Below are 13,423 nucleotides of genomic sequence, written 5' to 3' on the forward strand. Positions count from 1 at the left end.
CAAGTGATCTATTTATAGGCCACAAGATGCAATACAAACCACACAATTTCAATTATTCAACTAGACATAATTATATCTAATGGGCACTCACACACTTAAAGTTAAATGGATTTTAGCTATAATACACACCTAATATTAAATGGATTTTAGCTAAAATACATACCTAATAAAGCATTCATAAAGTTAAATGGATTTTAGCTATAATATCCACCTAATAGTTAAGTGGATTTTAGCTAAAAAACACACCTAATAAAGCTCTCACATAAAAAATAAAAATAGATTTCTATAAATTGATTTTTAATCTTCATTAGGATTAAAAATAATCCTTGGGCCTTCTCCAAATAATATCTTCCATGGGTTGCTCAAATTGGGCCTTAATTCTTCATGGGCTTAAATTCTTCATGGACTTTAATTTTTCATGTGCTTGATTTCTTCATGGACTTGAATTTTTCATGGGCTTGATTTCTCCATGGGTTTGATTTCTTCATGGACTTGAATTCTTCATGGACTTTAAGTCTTCATGGGCTTTAATTCTTCATGCCTAAAAAAAAAAATAAAAATAATTTAATATTATTAATAAATTATATATTATATATATGTATTACACATGGCACATATATATATATATATTATATTATATTATATTATATATATTACATGAATGCATATAATGATGTATATGTATTATATATAATTTTATATATTATTATTATTATTATTATTAAATTTTACTTTAAAATTTCATTTCATTCATTTTTCAATTTAAACTTGCATATAACCATAAAATATATATTAATATCTAATTTAAACTATTTTTAAGATCAAAAGAAGGATATAATTATAACAAAATTTTTATAAAATTAACCACTAATCATACCCCCCAACTTAAACATTGCTAGTCCCTTAGCAATCAGATTATACACCTGCCAAACTTTATTCACAATAACTGTATGAATGTAAAAATTTCAAATTCGAAACCGAAATGCATGAAATTGATTAAATAATTTAGCATTCTAAATCAGATTTTTTTTTTTTTTTTTTTAAAAAAGGTCATACAATCTCAGGAATAGTAATTAGGATAACCAACACACAGATTTACTCCCTCAAAGTTTTGACTTCAAAACTTACTATGGATTTTCCCTCCAATAAAAATGATTCCTCAAGTGTACACACAAGGGGGTGCACCATTATAAGAGTAAATGTAGAACAAGTTCAAAATTCGGTGTCATCCCAAATACAAGGAACGTATTTTCATGAAAGAACAAGGAAATTGACATAGCTTCATGATTGGAATAATGCTCTAGATGAGTAACTTCTGAATTTAAACATGATTCCCTACTCCAAACTCGAATTCTGAGATCACATGATTTATAGCATCAAAAGGGACCGGTCTGGGTTGTAATAGGGCTATAAGGTTAATACGGGTTGTCAAAGAAAAGGTAGAGTGTGCAAAGGGTGTGTCGGGATTTTTTTTTTTTTTTTTTTTTTTTTTTTTTTTAGCATTCATTTTGAAACAGTTATGCTGAATAGCTAAGAGAATTTGCCCCTTTTTTTTTCACTTTTTTTTTTCTTTTTTTTTTTTCTTTTTTTTTTCTTTTTCTTTTTAAATATGAAAATAGATAAACAGACTAATTCCCAAAATCACACCAGGTTGGATAAAATTCATATGGTTATGGGTTAAACAAGGGTAACGAAAGAAGTTGTACTACAAATGGCTCAAATGGGCTAACAAGAGGTTGATTTAAAGAGAAAAAAATAGGCTCAAAATGAAAGAAATTGATCCCCCTATCATGCTTCTCAGTCATCTAATTCATAGTTTGAAACCAGTCAAATTCATCCGCTATCATACTAGACATTCAAAGCGAATTGATATTTTGAAGCCATTGAAAAGATAAGATAAACAAGAGAGCATATTTAGAGTAAGTGTTATTTCACTCAGAATTAACGGTTATTAGGCTCAAACACTTGCTTGGGTAATAGTCTCCACTTCTGTTGAGGGATCATACAATGTACTAATCAGCTAATTACTGTTACCTTTGACTTTATGACCGATAACCAATTTCTAAATTTTGAATCCCTGATGAATGTAAATTACTTATTCTCATGCATAAACGTTTTCAAATGAGAAATCAATGCATTCATGTTTCGTATTGCAAACTTAACCGGCTATCAGTGCATAACTTTAAAGCTTTAGGAATAGCATTATTTAAAACACATAATAAATTTTTTTTTTTTTTTTTTTTTTATAAGAGCAGATAAAGATAATCAATTCACACAAGACTACAAACTAGCAATAGCAAACTCACAGTTAAATATGAACCAAATAATTCATAACTAAACCTTACACCCCCCAACTTGAATTGCAGTAATAAATTAGGGTTGTTAAGAATACCTGTAACTCCACAAGTCCATTTTGCTGTGAACTGCTAAAACTTAAACAACAAATGAGCACACCATATATATATATTTATATTTTCACACCAAAATAAAAATTTCATGCAAGTCATAAGATAAGCAAAATGCGTCTCAAGAGTACAAAAAGTACTCCTTACTCAGCCATCTTATCAAAGACTTTGCTAACAACATTCCACAGTTTTGTTTTGTTTTTTTTTTTTTTTTTAAGAACACAACCAAGAAAAATCCTGCAAGTTGTTCAATACTTAAAATGCGTCTCAAGAGTACAAAAAGTACTCCTTACTCAGCCATCTTAATAAAGAGCATTTCTCACAGTGATAAATCTAAATTAATCGGACCCCTTTGGCGCTTGTTACTAATTGCCTTAGACCAGTCTATCCAAGGCTCATAAGGATCGTGCTGTGGAACATAAGTGTGTAATTTTTCTAGCAGCTCATCAATGGTGGATGCGGAAATGAGAATCTTTCTTGCTGAAAGAGAAATGAACTTTTGATCCACAGCCTGATCAAGAAAAGAGAGCAACCCATCAAAAAAATGGTTAACATTTAAAAGTCCAATGGGTTTGGTATGGAGATTACTCTTGGCCCAGGAGATTATACAAAACATTTCTTCAAGTGTTCCAAAACCTCCTGGTAAAGCAATGAAGGCGTCTGACTGATAAATCTTACAAGCCATACGCTCAGACATAGAAGTCGTTTCTATAAGTTGACCGCGTGTAATCCCAGAAATATGTGGTTCAGCTAAAGGGAATGGCATTACACCTACCACAGATGAATTTCCAAGATGTACAGCTTGTGAAACATAACCATTCAATCCACGACTTCCCCCTCCATATACCAAATTAATTTTTTTTTCTCCTAATTTTTTGCCTAGTTCGCTTGCTGCAAGTGCGTAACAAATATCACTCCCAAGTTGAGAGCCACAAAGTACACATATGGTTTTGATTCGACGAACTAACTGACCTTCCATGTTTGTTCCTTTTGTATGCCCTGGAAAGAGATTTAGCGATCAAAAGTAGCTATACAACAATTCAACAAGAAATAAATACAAACAAAAATCATGCGTATGTATAAGTAGTTGTGATTGTGGCTCACATCTTCCTCTGGTTTTACGTCCAGAAACGGCTTAAACACTTTCTATGAAGCGGGGATAAGCTTCCCATCCAATTTTCTTATAGATTGGCAAACAGGGTCGTTTTTAGTCAGATTCCCAAGACTATAGCGTTGGTGGTCACTTCTGAACTGGGTCCATAAAGCAAGAAGTTCTCTTTGCACTATTCCACATGGATGCGTCTCAAGAGTCAATCGGATATCATCCAAAGACTCCTTACTCAGTCCATCCTTTATGAAACTAATTTTATCTTCTCGATTTATGGACGTAAACCCCACAGATTTGCATCGTGTGTTACAGGTCCATCGAGCACATTTGTAACAACCATTCACTCTTTTCGCTCTTCTTTTCTTCGAAAAACTACTCTTCCCTAAACCTGGAAAGTGCTTAAAACTCGGTGAAGTTTCACCAGCTAATCGAACTTTTGCTTCGATCAGCCAACGAATATCTTCAGGGATGTTATTAAGCATCAACAACCTAAGTCTTTCACACCTAGCAACATAAATTTTTTTCAAATCATTCTGCGGGAGAGATGGATAGTACTTGTGAATTTTTGAGAGATAAAGATCCATTTTTTTTTTATTATTTTTTTTTTTTAACTATACTAAGAAGAAAGTAAAGAACTATAAACTTTACAAAAGGGATGAGAGTACCTGATCGGAGGATAACACAAAGGAGAGAAGATTGAGCTCAAGAAGGGTGACTTGCCTCATACAGATATGGAGTCTCTTATAGAGCAACGGTCATCACTATTCTACACTCGAGTCGAGACATGTCACAATTACAGGGTCAGGCTTGGCGTCTCTTTTTCAACGCTTGGTGCCTCATTTTTCAACATTTGGCAGTGTGCCTTATCCTTTATAGGGCAGTGTGATTGCACTGCCCAAGAAAAGATAGCTATCACCAGCGTCAATTCTGTCTCTCTCAATTCAAATTTTTTTTTTTTTTTTTAATTTTTTTTTTTTTTGGTAAATTTTTATTTTTTTTTTTTATTTTTATTTTTTTTTTAGTAGGGGCCCAACAAAATCATATATATCACACAAGACAATATTATCAAGTCAATCAAAATTATTTCACTAATAAATCAATAAGTACACCTTACCCCCCAACTTAAATTGCGCATTGTCCTCAATCGGCAATAAAAGGATAGAAGATAGGCATACCTGACGGTCTTCAATACATGAACTCGTATGGAAAAATTTTTATTTAGACTGCATACAGAGAAACACTATTTGAATCAAAGTTAATTAAGTAATGCAGAAAATGAACAACTTATATATATACTTCTTTATTATTATTATTATTATTTTTTTTTTTTTTTTTTTTTTTTTTTTCAGATCTATAAACATCCATTTAACCTAAATGGAAAGGTGGTCTTTTAACGTCAGATTCCCAGACGACATGAAACTTCCCTTATTCATCAGATGATGGTGGATCATCCAAATCCACAACTCCTTCATTCTCCTCAACACTACCCTGGTATGGTTTCAACCTATGACCATTGACTGTTAGAAGCTGTCCTGACTCCAGATTTTCTATCTCAAATGCCCCATATCCTGAGATGGACTTGATTACAAAGGGGCCGACCCATCGAGACTTCAATTTTCCTGGGAATAGATGCAATCGGGAATCATACAAGAGTACCCGTTGCCCTACCTGAAAGCTTTTTCGAATGATGTGCCGATCATGTAACTCTTTCATGCGAACCTTGGCCAATCTTGCATTTTCAAATGCTTCATTCCGAATTTCTTCAAGTTCATTCAATTGGAGCTTCCTGGATAAGCCTGCTTCAGTTAGACTCTTGTTGATCTTATGAATTGCCCAATATGCTTTATGCTCAATTTCCACCGGTAGATGACAAGATTTACCGTATACTAGCCTATAGGGAGACATTCCCAAAATTGTTTTGTAAGCTGTCCTGTACGCCCAAAGAGCGTCTACTAGTCTTAAGGACCAATCCTTACGATTAGCAGCAACAGTCTTTTCCAATATGCGCTTAATCTCCCTATTGGCTAGCTCGGCTTGACCATTGGTTTGGGGATGGTATGGTGTTGCAACCTTATGCAGTACACCATATTTCTTCATTAATCCTGCCACAACTTTATTACAAAAATGGGAACCCCCATCACTGATGATTGCTCGTGGCATCCCAAATCGACTGAATATATTTTCTTTCAAAAATTTCACGACAGTCCTATGGTCATTTGTTCTGGCCGGGATTGCTTCTACCCATTTGGACACATAGTCAACAGCAAGTAAGATGTATTCATGACCAAATGAATTGACAAATGGGCCCATAAAATCCATACCCCAACAGTCAAAAACTTCTAACACTTGGATCGGATGTAATGGCATCATGTTTCTCCTTGACAGACTTCCTAACCTTTGACATCGATCACAATTTGAACAGAACTTGTACACATCCTTGAACAGTGTCGGCCAATAAAATCCACTCTGAAAAATTTTTGCAACTGTTTTCTTGACAGAAAAATGGCCTCCACATGCAAGAGTATGACTGAAATTGATAACACTTTGTTGCTCATGATCGGGTATGCATCTACGGATGATTTGGTCAGGACAATACTTGAAGAGGTAGGGCTCATCCCAAAAGAAGGTTCTGACTTTTCTGAAGAATTTATGCCTATCTTGCTTACTCCAATGGTCTGGGATCAGACCAGTTGCCAGGTAGTTCGCAATGTCAGCATACCAAGGGACAACAGATGATGCACGAATAACATTCACTTCAAACAGTTGCTCATCAGGGAAATTGTCATGAATTGGTTCATCAAATTGTGTGAGATCTTGACTTGGAATCCTTGACAAATGGTCAGCCACCACATTTTCTACTCCCTTCTTGTCTCTGATTTCAATGTTGAACTCTTGCAGGAGTAAGATCCATCGGAGCAGACGGGGTTTTGCATCTTGCTTTGTGAACAAATACTTCAGAGCAGCGTGATCAGTAAAAATGATCACTAGTGACCCTACGAGGTAAGATCGGAACTTGTCCAGGGCAAAGACAACTGCTAGTAACTCTTTCTCTGTAGTGGTGTAATTCTTTTGTGCCTCATTAAGAGTTTTGCTAGCATAGTATATCACATGAGGTTTCTTATCCTTCCTCTGCCCTAACACAGCTCCTACCGCGTAATCACTAGCATCGCACATAAGTTCAAACGGGAGGGACCAATCAGGGGACTGAATGATAGGTGCTGAAATGAGTGCATCTTTCAATTTATCAAAAGCATTTTGACAGGCAGGACTCCATTCAAACGGAACATCTTGAGACAACAAATGGCACAAGGGTCTTGTTATGGTGCTAAAGGAAGCAATGAATCTCCTATAAAACCCTGCATGTCCCAAAAAACTTCTGATGTCTTTCACATTCCTAGGGATGGGGAGTTTTTGAATTGTTTCAATTTTTGATCTGTCTACCTCCATCCCCCTAGATGAAACGATGTGCCCCAAGACTATGCCCTGTTTCACCATGAAGTGACATTTTTCCCAATTGAGTATCAGATTTGTTTCCTCACATCTTGCTAAAACCTTTTTCAAATTCTCCAAACAGGCCTCAAAGTTACTTCCATAAACAGAAAAGTCATCCATAAACACTTCAACAATTTGCTCAACCATTTCACTGAAAATGCTCATCATACACCTTTGAAAGGTGGCTGGAGCATTGCATAACCCAAATGGCATGCGCCTGTATGCAAATGTCCCAAATGGACATGTGAAAGTTGTCTTCTCTTGATCTTCTAGTGCAATTTCTATCTGATTGTACCCTGAGTACCCATCTAAGAAACAATAGTAGGCTTGGCCTGCTATTCTCTCCAGAACTTGATCCAAGAAAGGCAAAGGAAAATGATCTTTCCTTGTCACAGAATTGAGCTTTCTATAATCAATGCACATACGCCATCCTGTCTGGATGCGTGTGGGAATCAGTTCATTGTTCTCATTTTTTACAACAGTGACTCCAGACTTTTTGGGTACTACTTGTGTTGGACTTACCCACTTAGAATCAGAGATTGGGTAAATTATTCCAGCATCCAATAGCTTCAGCACTTCTTTTCTGACAACTTCTTTCATGTTGGGATTTAATCTCCTTTGCATTTGCCTAACTGGTTTTGCTCCTTCTTCCAAGAATATCTTATGAGTACAGATCAAAGGGCTAATACCTTGCAAATCTGAAATGGTCCATCCTAATGACTTCCTGTGTGCTTTTAGAACTTCTATCAGTTGTTGCTCTTGCTGAGGTGTCAAACTTGAAAAGATCACTACTGGGAATGCTTCCCCTTCTCCTAGAAAGACATACTTCAAATCACTGGGCAATGGCTTTCTCTCAGGCGTGGACTGATGGCTATCAGGAGCCATGAGCTTACTGTCCAAGTTCCTTAATGGCTCTAAACCAGGCATCCATGTAGGCTTCTCACTTTCTTTGCTTATGACTTCCACTTCTTTTATTTCTTCAAGATCTTGATTTCCTTCTTTGGGTCTTCTCATGAACTCTTCAAAACAGTCATTGGTCAGTGTTTGGATCAAGTCTACCTCCTCCACTTCACTCTCAGTGTCCTGATGTTTGGCTACCCTAAAGATATTCATTTCTACAGTCATGTTCCCAAAAGATAGCTTTAACACACCATTCCTACAGTTGATGATGGCATTTGATGTGGCAAGGAATGGTCGACCTAAGATGACTGGCACAGGAGGTTGAGGCCCCTGATGCGGCTGGGTGTCCAAAACGATGAAGTCCACTGGAAAGTAGAACTTATCGATTTGTACCAGAACATCCTCCACAATTCCTCGTGGAACTTTGACTGATCGATCAGCCAGCTGAAGGGTCACTCTAGTGGGTTTAAGCTCACCTAATCCCAACTGTTGATACACGCTGTATGGCAACAAATTGACACTAGCTCCTAAATCCAAGAGTGCCCGATCAACCTTTTGACTTCCTATGATGCATGTAATGGTTGGACAGCCTGGATCTTTGTATTTGGGAGGAGTTTTCAATTGGAGAATGGCGCTGACTTGTTCAGTCAAGAATGCCTTTTCATGCACATTTGTTTTCCTTTTGACAGTGCACAGATCTTTCAAAAACTTTGCATATGAAGGTGTTTGTTTGATTGCATCCAACAGCGGGATGTTGATTCTCACTTGCTTAAACACTTCATATATATCTGCATTTTGTTGCTCTTTTTTCAAATGATTCAACCTTTGTGGAAAAGGTGGTTTGGGCCTGTATTGAATTTCTTTCTCATCTTCTTTTTGTTTTTCATTTTTTTTATTTTTTTCATTTTTCTCATTTTTCTCATTTTTTTCATTTTTTTCCACGGTGGATTCATGATCTTTTGGTTCTTTTTCTTCATCAACATGTTGGTTTATCCTAGGATCAGTTGGTTTCTCAATTATTCTTCCACTTCTTAGGGCAGTCACTGCTTGCACTTGTTCATGAGTGTTGGTTTCACTATTTGAAGCTTCTACCTGGTTGGTTTGCCTAATTGGGTTAGGATTAGTTTGGGATGGAAACCTCCCGGGTTCTCTCACACTCAATGTTTGTGTTATCTTGGTCAACTGGCTCCTAATGTCTTCTATGGCTCTGTTTGTTTGGTCTTGATTTTTGACAAGCTGAGCAACCTGATTATTGATACCTGTTTGACTTTGGATGAACTGGTGCAAGGTATCTTCCAAAGATCTCCTATGAGGAGGTTGGTAAGTATTGGATGAAGAACCTTGATTTTGTTGGAAGGTATGTTGTTGTGTAGGGAAGGGAGGTTGAGAATGATTTCCAGAATCATTTCTCCAAGAAAAATTGGGGTGATTTCTATTATTGGGATGGTATGAATTGTAGTTCTGATTATTCCCATAATAGGCTCCACTCTGATTTTGATTTTGTCTCCCCTCAAAGTTGTGTGAATGATTGTTATTAGTCTGCCCATACAATACCTCCTTGAAAGCAGGTAGGGTAGGACATTCTTCAGTTGAATGATCTGTTGCATCACACACAGCACACTTTACTTCCACTTGATTAACAGATTGCACCTTTTTGGGTTGCATGTTTTCAACTTTCTTTGTTAAAGCAGTTAGTCTTGCATTTAAATCGTCACTCTCACTCAGTTGGTATCTCCCTCTAGGTTGTGGATTTTCTCTTGAATCAAGAGCAGATGTTGGACCAACTTCCCAGTTCCTTGTATTCTCAGCCAATGTGTCAAAGAAGTGGAAAGCTTCTTCTGGAGTCTTCTCATAGAATTCTCCATTGCACATTGTAGAAACTAGCATTTTCAATTGGGGAGTGAGTGAATCATGAAAGAAACTGACCACTCTCCATTGCTCAAAAGCATGGTGCGGACAAGTGTGAAGAAGGTCTTTAAACCTTTCCCACGCTTGAGCAAAATTCTCATTTGGTTTACAGGCAAAGTTCATGATTTGTCTTTGAAGAGTAGCAGTTCTGTTGGCAGGGAAGTATTTTTTTAAGAAAGTTGTTTGCATTTCTCTCCAAGTTCCTATAGATCTAGGTGGGAGAGTGCTTAACCATATTTTTGCCTTATCTTTCAGTGAGAATGGAAAGAGTTTTAATCTTATGACATCCTCATTTGCTGTATGGTCCATGCAAGTGCTACATACTTCCTCAAATTCTTTCATATGAGTATATGGATTTTCAGAATCCATGCCATGAAAAGTTGGCAACAATTGGATTGTGCCAGGTTTGAAGTTAAACCTATGATGATTGATGGGAAGAATAATGCATGAGGGGGTTGTCTGCCTAGGAGGATGAAGATACTCCCTAAGGGGTCTGATCATCTCCTGATCAATGGGATCAGGGTCACCGTGGTCACTACCACGTGCAGACATGTTCTGTGGAAGTGGCATGTTCTCATTGTGTTGAGACATGAGTGACTGATTTTCTACAGTTTTACCTGACCTAAGTATCATACACTATGCAAAAATAAAGTAAAAAGAAACAGAGTTACCGAATTTATCAGGAGATGCTTCTTCTTATATTTTGTTTTTCCTTTTTGTTTTTGCCTCAATCTCCCCGGCAACGGCGCCAAAATTTGACTGCACTCTCACCCTGCAATTAAAACACAAAACAAAACACAATAAAAATTTTATATTTTTTTATTTATTTAGGCGAGAGGTTTATACTCGTCAGTGTACGAGTGCAGTTGTAGTTCAAATTTAAATTTATACTTTCTGGATAAGTCCAGGTCGTCCACTGAGAGATTTATTTATGGCAAAAGAAAAAAAAGAATGTCACACACACGCACACGCATTTAGATGGATTGATAACATGATTTTTTATAGTTTTTTAGATAACAAATACTAGAAAATAAAGCAAGATAGAAGTTGAAATAAATACTAAACGTGAGAATATGAAATTGGAAAGTACTTGAGTTAAGACAATTTCAGTGCCAACCCGTTGATTCCCAAATATTAGCATAAAAGATTAGCAACATTAATTTAATTTCATATATGAGGATTTGTTATTAAATGCAATTAAAGATAATGATAGCTTTAGTTTAAGCAATCCCCATACATGATATGCGGGATTCTAATTTAAAAAACTACCATAAATTTAATTACAATTAATACACAAAACAACTAAATTAATCATCCGGGTTTGGGTATGATAGCGTTTCCAGTTCTAGTAACTCTCATGCGTGACATGAAAGCTCTAAGTTAGGTTTACGCTCCAATCCAAACCTAGTGATTTTTCAATAATCAAAACAAACTCATATTGAAGTTTAAACCAATGTTACTCATTTAAAGCGTAGCTTTCTTTGGGAATCATTGGCGTTAGACACTGTCCTTGCCTTAACCCAAGATTAGATTTAGCTACTCATCTCTATTAAATTAATTGACAACAATTTAAATGACATAATTTAAATAACAGAATTTAAATGACAGGAATTAAAATAGAAGAAACTAACCGGCCATTTAGGCGGTAGATAATTAAAATACAAGAATTAAAATTGCAAGAATTTAAAGGCATAAACTAACCGTCCATTTAGGCGGTGAACAATTAAATGACAAGAATTAAAATTGCAAGAATTTAAAGGCATAAACTAACCGTCCATTTAGGCGGTGAATAATAAAGTAATAATAAATGACATAAGAATTTAAAAGAAGAAAGGAAGAAATGAAGAAAGTAAGATCACAAGAGAAAATACTAAAGAAAATGAGAGAGAACAAAAGCAATTCTCAAGAGAGAATTCTAAGGAAATAACTAAACTTTGATTCAAGAATAATAATCACACTTACAAATGCAATCAAGTGATCTATTTATAGGCCACAAGATGCAATACAAACCACACAATTTCAATTATTCAACTAGACATAATTATATCTAATGGGCACTCACACACTTAAAGTTAAATGGATTTTAGCTATAATACACACCTAATATTAAATGGATTTTAGCTAAAATACATACCTAATAAAGCATTCATAAAGTTAAATGGATTTTAGCTATAATATCCACCTAATAGTTAAGTGGATTTTAGCTAAAAAACACACCTAATAAAGCTCTCACATAAAAAATAAAAATAGATTTCTATACATTGATTTTTAATCTTCATTAGGATTAAAAATAATCCTTGGGCCTTCTCCAAATAATATCTTCCATGGGTTGCTCAAATTGGGCCTTAATTCTTCATGGGCTTAAATTCTTCATGGACTTTAATTTTTCATGTGCTTGATTTCTTCATGGACTTTAATTTTTCATGGGCTTGATTTCTCCATGGGTTTGATTTCTTCATGGACTTGAATTCTTCATGGACTTTAAGTCTTCATGGGCTTTAATTCTTCATGCCTAAAAAAAAAAATAAAAATAATTTAATATTATTAATAAATTATATATTATATATATGTATTACACATGGCACATATATATATATATATTATATTATATTATATTATATATATTACATGAATGCATATAATGATGTATATGTATTATATATAATTTTATATATTATTATTATTATTATTATTAAATTTTACTTTAAAATTTCATTTCATTCATTTTTCAATTTAAACTTGCATATAACCATAAAATATATATTAATATCTAATTTAAACTATTTTTAAGATCAAAAGAAGGATATAATTATAACAAAATTTTTATAAAATTAACCACTAATCACCAGCCTCTCAGCTTCACCAGCTGCCGATGCTTCCCGCGGCATCTTCGCCGGCCTCGTTGCACCAGCTGGTCGCCGCAGCCACAAGCCATCGCTGCACGCAGCAGCGCGCGCACCCTGCGCGCTGCCATAGCCGGTTGCTGCTGTGCGCATCGGTCCGTGGCTGCCATTGGTCGCCGCTTCCACGACATCACGGCCACCAGCTTCCTACTCGCAACCCCGCCCGATGCCGAGCATGCCATGACTGCCTCTACCTCGGCCACTGTCACTGCTTCAAGGGTCGGCCATGGCAGCCGCTCCCATAGCCGATTGTCTTCAAGCTTTCTCTCTCACTCTCTCCCGCGAGCTCTCTCTCGATCCCTTGCAATCTCTCTCCCTCTCTTGCACTCGGCTATCACTCTTCTTCTCCCTCTCTGCTCTTTGAATTCAAAATTTTGAAATGGCAGCAAGCCCGCGGCTCTGCCTATATGTATATATCCACGCCTATACATATATAATTACATATATAAAGTTTTTAATCTCCCTATTTTATCATAATTCCCCTTAAAGAATATAAAATTACACTTAGGGATTTTTATAAATAGCACTTGGACTCTCCCAAGACTTTAAATTATATCACCAAGCTACACCAAATCTCGATTTATTAAAATTAATAACTGACCGCTACTCGAGAATACCGACCTCGACCTTGCGCCTGCACAGGACCTTTATTCGACCCGAAAACACTTAAGGGTTGCCATACTCAGAAAACCGAACCACCCCTAGGG

At 35.9% G+C, this 13,423-nt stretch overlaps 1 protein-coding gene across 1 annotated transcript; it reads right to left on the minus strand.

The window, feature by feature from the left end:
- Window positions 1-2,631: 2,631 nt before the first annotated feature.
- On the minus strand, window positions 2,632-3,549 carry LOC127798159 (probable cytokinin riboside 5'-monophosphate phosphoribohydrolase LOGL10). The gene has a single exon (XM_052331517.1). The coding sequence runs from the start codon at window positions 3,382-3,384 to the stop codon at window positions 2,725-2,727; it is 660 nt and encodes a 219-aa protein (XP_052187477.1). The 5' UTR covers window positions 3,385-3,549; the 3' UTR covers window positions 2,632-2,724.
- Between the last annotated feature and the right edge of the window lie 9,874 nt (window positions 3,550-13,423).

This window comes from Diospyros lotus, chromosome 1 (genome assembly GCF_014633365.1).
Source record: "Diospyros lotus cultivar Yz01 chromosome 1, ASM1463336v1, whole genome shotgun sequence".
NCBI classification, from domain to species: domain Eukaryota; kingdom Viridiplantae; phylum Streptophyta; class Magnoliopsida; order Ericales; family Ebenaceae; genus Diospyros; species Diospyros lotus.